Source organism: Typopeltis vanoorti, chromosome 13, assembly GCF_054136105.1.
Source record: "Typopeltis vanoorti isolate ZY-2024b chromosome 13, IOZ_Tvanoo_1.0, whole genome shotgun sequence".
Taxonomy (NCBI): domain Eukaryota; kingdom Metazoa; phylum Arthropoda; class Arachnida; order Uropygi; family Thelyphonidae; genus Typopeltis; species Typopeltis vanoorti.
Genome location: NC_143561.1, coordinates 93,281,303 through 93,296,475, shown reverse-complemented (window position 1 = coordinate 93,296,475; position 15,173 = coordinate 93,281,303). Strand labels below are relative to the sequence as shown.

The window sequence follows — 15,173 nt, the reverse complement described above, 5'->3', positions numbered from 1 at the left end:
TCTGCTGTGAGACTAGTCATTGCCCCGATCTGCACCTCTTGGATGTCCACAACTGCTGGCCACCTGGGTTAAGAAGGCTCTCAAAGTATTCCCTCCATCTGTGGAGGATATCCTTCTCGGATATCCCTTGCTGTGCACGATTTCCTCCCTCAAAGGTGGTGGATGGTGTTCCAGAATACTTTGTTTGCATTTGCATAGGATGAGTCTAATCTTTCTCCAAAGGATTCCCAAGCCATCTGCTTTGCTGTCTTTAATGCCTCAGCAGCAGCTTTTCGCGCCTCGGCATACCGGAAAAGCATCTCAGGTGACCTGACCCTAAGCCATGTTAGGTAGGCCTCCTATTTTGCCCGGACAGCTTTTTTGGACCTCTCGGTTCCGTTGCTATGCCGAGCCTCTTTCTGCCACAGCATGAGACCGCAGAGACAGTGACAGCTGGTCTGAACAGCTCCCACTCCTCCTCAACATCTGCAGTATGCTTGGGAATCTCTTTGAAACTGGAGGAAATGTCATCTGCAAAATTCTTCCTCACAGCCTCATTTTCCAATGCCTCCCATTTCATGCAGTATAGCTGCTTAGGCCTAACAGCATTGATGGTAGCATCTGGTTTCTGAAGCTGTAGAGTGCAAACAACAAAGGTGGTGGTCAGTTGACAGTTCTTCCCCTGTCCTCACATGAATGTCCAGCACTGAGGAAAATAGGTCTGCTGAGATTATGAAGAAGTCAATCAGAGAACTTTGTCCAAGTGTATCTCTGTACCAGGTATACTTATGGACTTCTCGGTGCTGGAAGAAGGTATTCATTATGGACAAGCTGTTAGTACAGCAGAAATCCAATAATTTCAACCCATTCGCATTAAAGTCAGGGTCTCCATTCTTCACAGCCACATCCCTCCACATCTGGTCATCTGTTCCAATATGTGCATTGAAGTCACCCATTAGCAGGATTGATGTCTGCCACCCTGTCAAAAGCAGCATCCATTTCTTCTAGGAAGCAGAGTATTCTGACTCCAGATTAGGTGCATAGGCTTGCACCACAGCCAAGTTGTTTTTTCATCTGGAGCCTTAACACATATACCCGTCCCCCCAATGGGATCCACTCAGCAACACAGCCGGGGGCTTGTGAGAATCCCCCACACCCACCTGAGCAGATATTTTGGACTCACACCAGAGTAGTAGAGCTTCCACCCCTCATTCAGGTCGACAGTTCCAGAGCCTCTCCTCTTGGTCGAAGAAAGCCCAACTAAATCTAGTTGGTAGCGCTCGGCTTCCTCGACCAGTTCCTTCTCCTTCCCTGTCAGAGAGAAAATGTTCGAGTTGCCTAAAGCCACAGTCAGGTGCCGATGTCGTTGCCATTTCCATCCTTTTGCAGAACCATTTCTTTGCGCTGCCCCTAAACACCTCCCTAAACAGGCAGTGGGCTCAATGATGGAGTTTCCTCTAGCAGAGCACTGAGGAGTGGTGTCTAAGGGAGACTGTAACATAATTTTCGAATGGGTCCTCTCTGCTTAAATCCCAAACGCGTCCCTTGGTAACCCGCATGACGGATGATGTGGTATGACCATTGTTTGATGCCTTGACCATGTTACAGTGTTTGGTAATGCCCTGTTAGCATAAGACGAAATGACACAGCAAAATAGGAACGATTCATCCCTGGCCCTCAAAACCTCTAATAGCATTGGGGGAAAGGAGCAAGAAGAGAAGAAAGAAAGAAAGATGCAAGGAAGAGGAGGGACCAGTCTACAGATAATATAATAGATGTATATTACATGAAGTAAGGCATGGTCCAGCATCAGGTACCTCGGGTTTGCCACGCCTGTACTCACTAAAATGATCCCCTGAGGGTATTTGTCTGTATGCAGGATGAAAAACCCGAGTTTCCAAGAGAATAAACCCTCCTACCTCTGTATGAGATCGGCTAACTCACCTTCAATTGAAAAAGTCCATATAAAGATTTCTCCTGTCACAACAAGAATCGAAATGAGGCATTTTCTAATCGAAGGAAACAACGTACTGTTGTTCTTCCAAGGAGAGAATGTGTGAATAATGGTTAGTGTGTGTGCCTTCCATCATGAGTCTTGGGATGTCATGGAGATTCACAATTAAAAATAAACTTTTTATAAACTACAGTAACAATTTTCACTTTAATCATAATCAAGACAGTTGCAATATCCGTGTTTCATTAAAAGATTTTCTCATATAAGTGAATAACTAAACACTACATGCTATTAAAATATTGCACTTCTGTATTCAATATATATAATGGAATTTTTTTTCTTTTCATACACATCAATCACTCAGACAGTAATAGGACAAAAATTAATAAATTTAAGAATATTTAAAGAATACTTACTGAATTAACAGTTCTTGTAGACATGGCTGTTACACAATTGAAGCCAATTGCTATTAAGAAAAAAAAAGTTTTTAATAACTGAACAAAGTATGAGCATGTCATTCATACTTAGTCACTATAAGAGGCTGTCAAGGCTATGCTGAAAATATCACGATATTGGTAGTATACATATAACAATGCTTACTGCACACAGGAGAAATATACTTCATTCTAGTAATCGCCATTCTCAGTATGTGATGGTGGGTGGGTGGGTGTGCACTCACTGAAATACACACAACCATCAAGTTTTTTTGTTTGTTTGCTTATTTTTTTTATAATGCACTCAACTATTAGCAATTTTTGAAGAAAGATATAAACTCTCTCACTCAGCAAACATTCTTTAGCTATTTGATACTGACACGTAATACTGAGTTTTATTTATCATAAAAGTATCTGACCTCATGAAACTGATTTACAATTCAGCTTCATAAGGTCAAAATGTTTTTTGCTTGGGGGGGGGAATTATATGAGACAATAAGCAAGGGCCATTATTATAATTATTACTCGCTATTATTATGAATATCAATAATTAAATATCAACTAAGTAATCATATTAATAACTATAAATAATATTGTTAATTAATTAATAATAATACACCATAATTATACAAAATAGAATTCACACCATAATTTGTTAATCATAAAAAAACCATATTTTTATGATTAACAACCTGATTGAGCATACAATTACCTATATATTGCAATTTTATTGACTTAAAACAAACTGACAGGAACAAAATAATAAATATCTTAAAATCTATGTCATTAGATTCAGAAATATAAATCTTTATTATGAATTATTATAAAGTTACCAAAGGAACTGTCAAATTTAATAAAATAAATTCAGGCCAATTCAAAGTGGAAAAAGGAAACATGCAGGGTTGTCTTCTCTCACCAAATATATAAATAGCATAAATATCAACCACATGAAATATGCAGACAATATTATTATTATCCTTGTAGAATCTAGAGCACAATTGAAAAGACAATAAAAATTTTAAATGAAGAATGCAGAACTGTTGGAATGAAAATCAACCTAGGCAAAACAAAAACAATGAAACAGGAAGAGATGAGTAAAAAATTTCAATAAACTTACAGAAAATCACATACTTGAACATATCTTGGCAGTCTCATAACTTTGACAACACAGAAACAATAAAATACAGACTCAGCATGGGATGATCTAATATGAATAAATTAAACAAAATATGGAAAAATAAAAGCATTTCAAAAAGCCTCAAAGCCAGAACTCTATAAAGCCATTATTATACCTATGGCAATATATGGAGCCGAGACATGGAGACTTAATTAGAAAGAAACACAGAAAATCAGAGCATTTGAAAATAAATGCTTAAGAAAAATACGACTCACTGGTCAGAACACAAGACAAATGAGCAAGTCAAACATGAATGAAATCACAGATATAATTTTTAAACAACAATTAAAATGGTTCTGGCATCTCCAGAGAATGTCCTCTCAGAGATTACCAAACATAGCCTTGAGTCATTGGAATCATTGGAAGAAGATGATCAAAAGGCATGGATGACCAAAGAAAACTTGGTTACAATCTTTGAAAGATAGGTCACAATTATAGAGCTTCAAAAAGATGACAGAAATGGCTAGATATAGATGGGAATTCACTTGACCATACATTACATCCCTTCTGTATTGAGTGGGCACAGTTTTTATAAAGTTTTTAATACATATGTCATGGCAGTTTCAATTTTTTCCAAAGAATTTTATTTATAAAATTAGTATTTGTGAACTTCTTAATGATATTGAAAATTTCAAATATAATTCTATCTCTGATTTCAAGTTACATATATATTAAAAATAACAATACAAAGTTGGAGATTTCTACAGAGATGTAGCCAACTAGTTTTGCTGACTTGCCTGTTGGCTTATAATAACTATTATTCTCATGTAACTTGTAATAATACCTTTTTCCAACAACAAATGAGCATGTAAACTCTCTGTTTGACTGTGGAGAATTGTCCCAGTTAATTCTTGTACATAAGATTGTTATTTTTATGATAATGTTATTTTCGACCACTAAATATTATACAAAGAAACATATAAAACTGGATTTTAATTGGTCGGAGATTTCTATTGAGATTTAGCCTACTAGTTTTGCTGACTTGACTGTTGGCTTTGTCTGGGCACACAAAAAGCAACAAAACAGCTTAAAACAGAACAGAAACAAGCTAAAGTATCAGGTTAAAACATAACTGAATGCCAAATATTAGCAAAATTCAAATGAAACGTTACACCAAACGCATGGAGCGCGTATGTTAGCAGTCATTGTTATACAGGTGCCTTCTATAATTAGCTGCAAAGTTGAACTCCGATGTGTAGAGTGATCTTATGAGTGTTTTCCAGATGTCACCAAGGATCATCCCTTGGTTTCTGTTAAGGCTGCCTCTGGAACGGATCACTACTACTGCAGCTACTTTGATGTTGCGGGTATGAAAATCTTCTAGGTAGTATGGCATAGTACTTTTATCCCATTAAATGTTGTGATTGGTATTAGAAAAATGGAGAGCTAAACTGGAATTGTCTTCCCTGTTGTTAACATCCCCAATGTGTTCTTTCTGTCTTATCTCTAAACTTCTAGAAGTTTGTCCTATGTAATTTAAACCGCAAGAGCAAGGAATGTTGTATACTCCAGGATGTTTATAGAAAGCAATCTTGTCCTTTGGTGACAGTAACAAGTTGCGAACTGTCTTTATTGGTGTGAAGGCCACTCGGATCTTGTGAAGTCTTAGCCGGTTTACAATTTTATGTGAAACTGTGCCAGCAAAAGGAATGGAAATGGAAAACCTGTATTGAGTTTCTTGGGCTTGCTGTTGCAAGGGGTGGAGAAAAGAATCTTTTTTATCAATTTTTTCAGATAACCACTGTTTGTTAAAGTTTTGAAGATGAGATCTAATTCGTCTGTTAGAACTTTGTTATCTTTTATGATACAAACTGCCCTGTTTGTCAGCATATGTATAGTACTCAACTTTTGTGAAATATGGTGGCATGAAGAAAAATGTAGGTAACGGCCAGTGTGGGTTGGCTTGCAGTAAACCATTAGATGGTTTAAAATGTTGCCATCTATTTGTTTTGTGATTAATGCATCTAGAAACAGTCATTTTCTTTCCCTTTCAAGTTCTAAGGTAAACTTGATTTTTTTGAATCAAATAGTTCTGCTTCACTATGTTTCCATACGATGAAAATGTCATCAATGTATCTCTACCATGCTGATGGTTTTGGACCAATATGTGACAAGATATCTTTATCAAACTTTTCTATAAATAAGTCCACACATGGAGGAGATAAGAGGACTACCCATCGCAAGACCTGATAGTTGTTTATAGATCTTCCCATTCCATTTGAAGTAATTTGAATTGAGGCAATGTCTATAAAGTTGAGCAATATCTTGAGGAAATAGATTGTCAATGATGGTTATGACTTCATTCACTGGGACATTAGTAAACAAAGACACTACATCTAGGCTAACAAGAATGTCTGTTCCTGATATTGCTATATTTCTTAGCTTTTCAATGAAATGTGGTGTATTTCTGATATATGTGTTTGTATTATGAATATGTGCTATCAGAAGATGAGCTAGATATTCTGATAGTAAGTAAGTCGGGGAATTTATCCCATCCACTACTGGACGAAGATGTATCCTGGATTTTATGAACTTTCAGTGAACCATATAATTGTGGAGTTAATGGATGCAATGACTTCAATTTCTTTTTAAGATCTGTCGGCCAATTGTCCATGTGCTCCAGAGTTTATTCCAAAAGCAGATATTATATGCAGCGTTGAGAATTGAATTCTTTACCTGAACCAGTTGTTAATGATTTGAGGTTGAAGAATGCAATCATCCTCTCATCTTCACGACCACTGAACAAGAACATCACCCCTTCATAGAAAAGAGAAATAACCAATTTAAATAAACACAAAGAAATAATTATCCTAAAGGCAGACAAAGGAAACTTTACCATAATTTTAAATACTAGAGATTATACATCAAAGATCTCGGTTTTGCTCTCACACACATCTACTTATTGTGAATTAGACTCAGACCCCACTTGGAAAAACCACACAGAAACAAACAACCTTCTACGCAATATGGACAATTGGCCGACAGATCTTAAAAAGAATTTGAAGTCATTACATCCTTTAACTCCGTGATTATATGGTTCACCGAAAGTTTATAAAACCGGGATACCTCTTCGTCCAATAGTGGATGGGATAAATTCCCCTACTTACTATCAAAATATCTAGCTCGTCTTTTGAAAACACATATTCGTAATACAGACACATGTATATCAGAAATACACAATATTTCATTGAAAAGATGAAAAATGCAAGCAGGCAAACCGGCCCCGTGAACACACGGATCTACAGCCATAAATACTTAACCCCCCACGAGGGGGCTCAACTCGCCCCAGTAAGGACGAGGGAGAAAAAAGGAGGAAACTCCATACGAATAAATAAATAAATTGAAAAGATAAGAAATATTGCAATATCAGGAACAGACATTCTTGCTAGTCTAGATGTAGTCCATGTTTACCAATGTCCCAGTGAATGAAGTCATAACCATCATAGACAATCTACTTCCTCAAGATATTGCTCAACTTTATAGACATTCAATTCAAATTACTTCAAATGGAATGGGAAGATCTATAAACAACTATCAGGTCTTGCGATGGGTAGTCCTCTACCCATCGCAAGACCTGCGTGTGCAAGACTTGCATGTGTGGACTTATTTATGGAAAAGCTTGAAAAAGATATCTTGTCACATATGGATCCAAAACCATCAGTATGGTGGAGATACATCTATGACATTTTCATCATATGGAAACATAGTGAAGCAGAACTATTTGATTTCCTAACTTCAATAAATGTTTTCTTCATCGCACCATATTTCACAAAAGTTGAGTACTATACATATGCTGACAAACAGGGCAGTTTGTATCATAAGAGATGACAAAGTTTTAACAGACGAATTAGATCTCATCTTCAAAACTTTAACAAACAGTGGATATCCGAAAAAATTGATATAACCTCACAAGATCCGAGTAGCCTTCACACCAATAAAGACGGTTCGCAACTTGTTATGGTCACCAAAGGACAAGATTGCTTTCTATAAACATCCTGGGGTATACAACATTCTTTGCTCTTGCAGTTTAAATTACATAGGACAAACTTCTGGAAGTTTAGAGATAAGACAAAAAGAACACATTGGGGATGTTAACAACAACAGGGAAGACAATCCCAGTTTAGCTCTCTATTTTTCTAATACCAATCCCAACATTTAATGGGATAAAAGTACTGATAATGATGTTACTTCTTACCTAGAATATTTTCATACCCGCAACATCAAAGTAGCTGCAGTAGTAGTGATCCGTTCCAGAGGCAGCCTTAACAGAAACCAAGGGATGATCCTTGGTGACATCTGGAAAACACTCATAAGATCACTCTACACATCCGAGTTCAACTTTGCAGCTAATTATAGAACGCACCTGTATAACAATGACTGCTAACATGTGCGCTCTATGCGTTTGGTGTAACGTTTCATTTGAATTTTGTTAATATTTGGCATTCGATTATGTTTTAACCTGATACTTTAGCTTGTTTCTGTTCTGTTTTAACCTGATACTTTAGCTTGTTTCTGTTCTGTTTTAAGCTGTTTTGTTGCTTTTTGTGTGCCCAGACAAAGCCAACAGTCAAGTCAGTAAAACTAGTAGGCTACATCTCTGTAGAAATCTCCGACCAATTGAAATCCAGTTTTATGTTTCTTTGTATAATATTTAGTGGTCGAAAATAACATTATCATAAAAATAACAATCTTATGTACAAGAATTAACTGGGACAATTCTCTGCAGTCAAACAGAGAGTTTACATGCTCATTTGTTGTTGGAAAAAGATATTATTACAAGTTACATGAGAATAATAGTTATAAAACAATATTACACATGATGCAAATAACAGTTATTATAGGATGATACGAAAATAATACTTATTATAAGACAATATTACAAATTTACATGAAAGTAACAGTTATATGATCATTATTCACACTGTTCTGTCTAGTGGCAGAACTGATAGGGAGAGGCAATGATGTTACTTCTAAGTTGAAAAGTGGATTGTGATGCACTCACCCAGGAGTTGATTCCAGTCTTAGTGAAAAAAATCTAGAGGTATTGTTCTACCTGTGGTGATGATGCTCATGTAAGATACAATTTTTCACCTTTTGTTTAAAGGTTACAAGGAGACAGTCAGCTGACTCTCTCTCTCTCTCTCAGCAAAAATGTTATGCTATTCTGGTCTTGTGTGTGTGTGTATCAATGATAAAAACTGTATATCACTGCTTTCGCAGTGATGAGGAGATTGCAGATCGAATGGTATTTTGACTGTGCATGTACAAGGCTGAGATATTCCTTTTCTGAATGAAGACAACTGCAGGTTAAGGCTGCTGCAGTTGTCTTCAATCAGAAGGCTACTGTTTCCATAGACAAACTGATTAATTTGCTATTAATGAGGCATTCTAAGTAGATATGCTGAACTGTTCTAGCTTAGTAGCAGAAGACAGTTATCTGAAAAATTCGGGTTGAATTTATGTAGTATAACAGGAGTGGAAGGGCATTGTGCCACATTTTCCACTGAATGTCAGAATTGGGTTTGGTAGCTCTAGTACAATATGGTAGGTCCCAGTGAAATGGTATTTGCTGGGATGATATGAAATTATTTAACGAGGTGCTTTGGTTGGATCGTTGTATTAGAGTTCTGTATATTTTGTTTACATTGAACAGTCTTTTCCATGTATTGCAGATTTTTAGCAAAAAGATAGCACCTGATCTTCTGTCTCGAGAGGCCTGAATCTCTCTTCTATTATGCTATCAGACATAGCTGCTTGAAAAGCAGATTTCACAGTGTATATTTACTTGGCCTGATTCCTGTATTCAAAGTTTGTGAGTGATTCTGGAAAGTGCCAGGTAAGACTTGGAGAAAAAATGTCACTTAAGATCCTCACAGCTTGTCAGCTTTGGAGGAAAGAAAATCGCTCTCTCTCTCTCTCAGTGATGAAGACTATGTTCATATTGGAGAAGATGGGTTTCATGAGGATTTCAGGAAGGGATGTTGTCCTTACTGTGTGCTGAAGGTTTAAGCACTTCCATTTTCAAAGGGCATCTTTGTAGAAATTTGTTAGACTCATTGGTACATGGGCTGTTGTCATTCTTAAGGTTATGGAGAAAGAAAGACCTCTAGTGGTAGAAATGATAATATATTCGTTGATGTGTTTGTGTGCCATTTCCTCTTTTTGCGTATTACAAAAAGTGGGTGTGAAATGTTGTTATTCTGTGGTCAATGGATATCAGGTTTTGTTCTTCTTTAAGAGAAATAGCTTGGAGAGGGAAAGCCAGTTCGTTTGGATCCATATAAATCGATAGATGGTTGACTTGTATTTGTTTGATCAATTGCACTGGCAGCATGAGAATCTTTAGTGTATGTTAAAGGACACTGGTAGCTATGTGATTAACAATTACTGCTCTCTCTCTCTCTCTTATGAAGGCAGAGGCTTGTATTGCTGCCCACTTTCCTAGTACTTGCTTGAATCATTTAATGATTGTATCCCAGTTGTTATCCACGTAAGAGGGTGTGTTTCCTAGGTAAACTCCCAAGTATTTGTTTCCCTCTGCAGACCAGTGGCCAGACATAGGGAGAGCCAGTTCAGATTTTCCATTCACCACACCACAGTCCTGTGGTTTTATGTGCATTTAGTTTGGCTCCTGAGGCTGCTTGGATGTTATAGAAATCCTCCTCTTTGTGAGCTAAAACTGTAAAATCATCAGCATATGCTGTCAGAGTTGTGGTTCAGTAATAAAGTTTAGGACAGTGTGCCCTAAGCATCAAATTTACTCTGTACAGAACGGGCTGTATAGAGATTGTGTCAAGGGCCCAAAAAGTGGACAGCCTTGTTTAATACCTCTACTGTATGGTATAGAGATGTGGTGAGTGAAAATAAACAACCTGTTGTTTATTTTCATGTAAAAAGTGTGCATTAGCATATAACATTTAAATAGTTAGGGATGATCAATGCAGTCAAAAACTTTTTCTTCTTGGTCTAGTGTTACAACACCTATGTGGTTTCACTGTTTTTGCTGGCTATGCTTATCAGATCCCTTATAAGGTGTAGGTTTTCATGAATGGATCATCCTGGAATAGCTCTGGTGCCTGTTATTTTGTTCAGCATGAGTTTGAGTTTGTTGGCAAAGGCTTTTAATATTATATTACAATCATTGTTTATAATAGAGATGGATCACCAGTTTCCTAATTTTGTAAGGGATAAGCTTAATAAAAGATGTCATAACTGGGCAGAAAGCCACTAGTTGTGGCTTTGACATATATTCTGTCAAGAATAGGTTTGAGATATTCTCAAAGAGACTGATAAAATTCAGTAGTGAGCCAATTTATACCAGAAGATTTATCTTTTGGTAAAGAAGTAAAGGTAGTTGTGAAATCATGTAGCATGATGAGAAGTTCTTTCTTATGCTGCATTGCGGGTGTGAGTGTTTTTCACATGATACTAGTGGAATCGATGGAGGTTGTGAGTACTACAAGGCATATAGGAGGATTTCTTCATGATCTTCTATCATTTTTCCACCATCTGTTGTTATAGCAGAAATGATACACTCTTGTTGGCATTTTACCACTGAAAACAAATACTTTGTGGATGCACATGTGAAGTTTATGTGCCTGCATTGTGCTCTTATAAGAGCTCCTCATGCAGAATGCTCTAGATGTAAACATATGGTGGCTTCTAGGGAACTGATATTCCTCAGAGTCTGGATGATGTAATTCCTGTTGTTGCAGATTATGTAAGACTGTATGTCTATTCAGATTCCTCTGGTGACTATACATTTGAATAAATACCTTAATTTTAACTTTAAAAAGTGACCACCAATCAGATATTGGTTGAAAAGTAGGCATGTCATTGATGAGAGTAGCAATATAGTTTCCAGAGCATTTGAGATACTCTGTGTCCTGTAGTAAGCTGTTTTAAAGATTCAGTATGCTCTTTCTTTGTGTCTAATGTGTCCTGGGATGCAGCTGCTTAGAAGGATGAAATCATGGTTTGATGCATGAGATGGAAGATATGTGATGCCCCTTATTAAGGGGTACTATGGGTATTCATGCATAGTATCTATTGAGTCGTGCCTGGTAAAGGGTGCTGGTAGGACCACTTTGTCCCCTCCAGGAGTACACTTTTTCATGTGGGTGTAGGATGTCTGATGATATCAGTCAGCTCGTAGTTATTGATTACAACCTGGAGAAGCTGAGCTAATCCTCATTGACTTTGCTGAGGTGATTTTGCATGAACTCTAGTGCCTGCACTGCAAGTTGTTCATCTAGCATTCAATAAAAGAAAGTTTACTAGGGTGCTCATTATATCCTGATTTATTTTGTTTGGCATGGTGATCCTCCTTTGCTATAAAGATGATTATGCTGCTGATGCTGGAACAAAACCTGTTGATCAGGCAATATTTTTTTTTTTCTGAGGCCCATAGGTTTTCCTCCTTTTCTCCTGCCAGAAGGTTCTTAGTTCCTTAATCTGGGTAATTAGACCATTGATGTCTAATTACCATCCTGCTAGCAGTTTTTGTGATGTGCCTCAAACTTTCTTAAGGAAGTTTCTTGTTAGCGGACATTCAGTATGAGTTTATCTTTGCCTGTTTGGGAAGCTGGTTTTCTGCATTTGTTATATTATTTTCTTGCTCTTCTTCATTATTTTTTTCATGCAATTTTGTTATCTATATATTTCCTATTTCCTTTTCTCTATGATGGCTTGTAGATGATGTAGGCAGAAGTTCTTCCAAAGGCCAAGTTTCTTTAGTGGTACTTGATTTTGGATCCTCAGAATTTGGCTGAAAGTTTTGTACTTGAGATATTTCTTGTTTATGTGGTTGTTTATGCGGATGCTCTTTTTTTTTTTTTTTTTTTTTTTTTTTTTTGAGTTTCGTGTTTTATTTTTCTGACTTGCTAATCTGCTATGGTTGGTAGTATTGTGAGCTGGTTCTCATTCTTGAGTGTATGTGGGCATGATTTCCTTATGCATCCTTCTTCGTGGCAGTAAAAGCACTGAGCAGCAACAGTAATGTAAAAGGTGTAAGACACACTGTTTATTTCCATATTTATTATTTTAGGTATGGAGCTGATTGTGTTGTTGCCAAAGTGCATTAAAGCCTGTCTTCTAAAACTTTTGATGTGGGTTGAACTCAGGCTTAGTAGCAGAGACTTGCAGAGTTCAGATTCTGCCTGTGACTGCACCATATTTTGACAGTAATCTGCAAAGCATTTGGTGGCTAATTTCTGGTGGAAGATTTGACACTGTTACTTTCATGGGCACAAGCATGATTGATGAGACATTCATATGGCATGCACTAATGTTTACTCCTTTTTCAATTAATGCCTTGGACCAGGACATATTATTAAAATGCATTTGCATGGTTCCAGCAACCTTGAAATATGGGTTATATTTTTCAGTGGGACATGCTGTGTCACTGTGTTTCATTATTTCTCTAGTGGTGCATTTTCAATTGCAAAGATGACTATTCTGTTGTCTTGGGAAATGTGGTTGGTTAGTTGTGCATTTGTATGCATGGTAACAGTCCTAGTAGCGGGAATTCCTGCAGAGGTATTAGCTACAATACTGGCATGAGAGAGAGAATACTGACCTTTGTCTGTTGGTTTCAACAAGGCTAAGACTGGTGTCTTTTTTGAGGTACCTAGTTTCATGAGACCTTTGACCAACTCTTGCTGAGCCAGGGCTGGCAACTGTTGCCGGTGATTATTCATCACTACTGCTTGTGAGCATGGCTGTGGACAATTACAAACAACGTAGAGCTTAAAGGCTATCTTAGATCGAAATAAATTCCTTTGCAGATGCAAAGGAGTTTTTGAAAAATGGCTAATAACTTTTGAGGGTTATGCATAAGGTAAGAAATAATTTAACTGTATGACAGATATTAAGATAATGATTCTTTTGATATAATATTTAAATCTGACTTTAAAAACTGCACTAAAATAAAGTTTAGGGAGGAGCGATATGAGGCGCATCTGTTTCCTAGATAGATATAGATAGATAGATAGACACATATATAAATTTATATTTGGTTTTGATAATTTTCTTTAGGTATATCAGTTGGTTCCCCACAAATGACCACATATTTTCTGTAACTAAAAATTTCAAACAGGATGCTAGAACTGTATTTAGTGCTGCAATAAAATTTCTTTGACTTGATTTTGTTTATGCAGTATAGTGACTGGGAGGGAAGGTGTTTTTCATTCTAGTCTTCTGAAAGAACAGATGTAGTTTGTAAAAATGACTCGTGTTTTGCAAGAAAAATTAATCCTTTGTTTTACAAGAAAAGAACTGCATCAGGTGATCTCCAACAAAATAATAACACATCTGAGACTTATTACTATGGAAAAAGAAGTGTACATCAATCATAACAATCATTACTGAATAAAAGAAATTCTTAGAAAATAATAACACAGAATATAAATTAAAAATAAAAACAGAAATAAAAAATACACTTAACAATCACAACAAAATCTATGTTATTTACCATCAACACACGTGTAATTCATGTCACAATGAGATGAATCATCTGATCAACATTATAGTTTGATGGATATGTTTCTAGCTAGTAATTTACTAAGCTACCAACGTATACACATGCCATTCATTATTGGTTAATTATTTATATTTTGCAAACAAATCTCTTTCTGTAGGCATAATACAAGCATAACATTAAAGTAGCTTTTCTACCGCTAGAAAAAATATCAAGATTTCTACACCCCCCAAAACCTCCACATCACCCTTTAAAAAAATCAGGTGTCTATAAAATTTATTGTTCTTGTGGTATCTGTTACGTAGGCCAGATGGGAAGATCAGGGGAAATTCGTATGAACGAACATCAAAAAGACATACAAAAAAGGAGAGAACACAAATCAGGCCTAGCATCCCACACAATTTCCACCGGCCATAATGTACTTTGGCATAAAACGAACATGTCTTATATTGAAAAAACTGTTTCACAAGAAAATTCAAGGAAGCTGCAAATATGCTTAGAATCCCAATGCAATACAACAAAACCCAGAGCCTAATTCTACACCACGTTTAGTCAGCATTCATAAAAAATATACCTAAGTCACACCTCGGACAGAGTGAACGTGAACAACAGAACGTGACAATGAGATGTTCAAACATGAGACCATGCTATGTTTGAACATTTGGCATTGTTCAAACATAGCATGCATTAACGTGTGTATAGATTCCGCATTTGGATTTTTTAATTTGATGAACAGTTAGACTGCAATAACAAGATCTAATGGACTATTTTGAATAATTTCTCATTTCTTGTGTTTAAACTTTTAGTTACCCCCAAAGATGCAAGTCAAACAACATATAAAACTTGTCAGGTTTGTTTATCTTTATTTATCTTAATAAATATGTGGTCACAATACCGAAATCTTTCTTTTAAATCTCTTTCTGTCTCCTCCTAAGGTTTTTAATTATGCCTCTCCTATATGCAAACATGCATGTTCATTGCTTATAGCATGACATATAATTTTTGCTCCACTACTTACTGGACACATATGTAATACCAAAAACTATAAATTATTAGTAATTAATTTGTCTCTAATGAAAGTAATTCTATTCACACCTATTCCTTCTCATTCTTATATGTTTCAAATATACTCACAAGGTTTACACCTTTCTC

General features: G+C 36.4%; 1 protein-coding gene across 1 annotated transcript in view; it reads right to left on the bottom strand.

The window, feature by feature from the left end:
* Positions 1–15,173, bottom strand: part of BBS5 (Bardet-Biedl syndrome 5 protein) — a 143,666-nt gene that overhangs the window by 93,278 nt on the left and 35,215 nt on the right. The window contains exon 4 of the mRNA XM_090402643.1: positions 2,350–2,399. Coding sequence (XP_090258769.1) covers positions 2,350–2,399 — 50 coding nt within the window. The remainder of the gene's footprint in view (positions 1–2,349; positions 2,400–15,173) is intronic.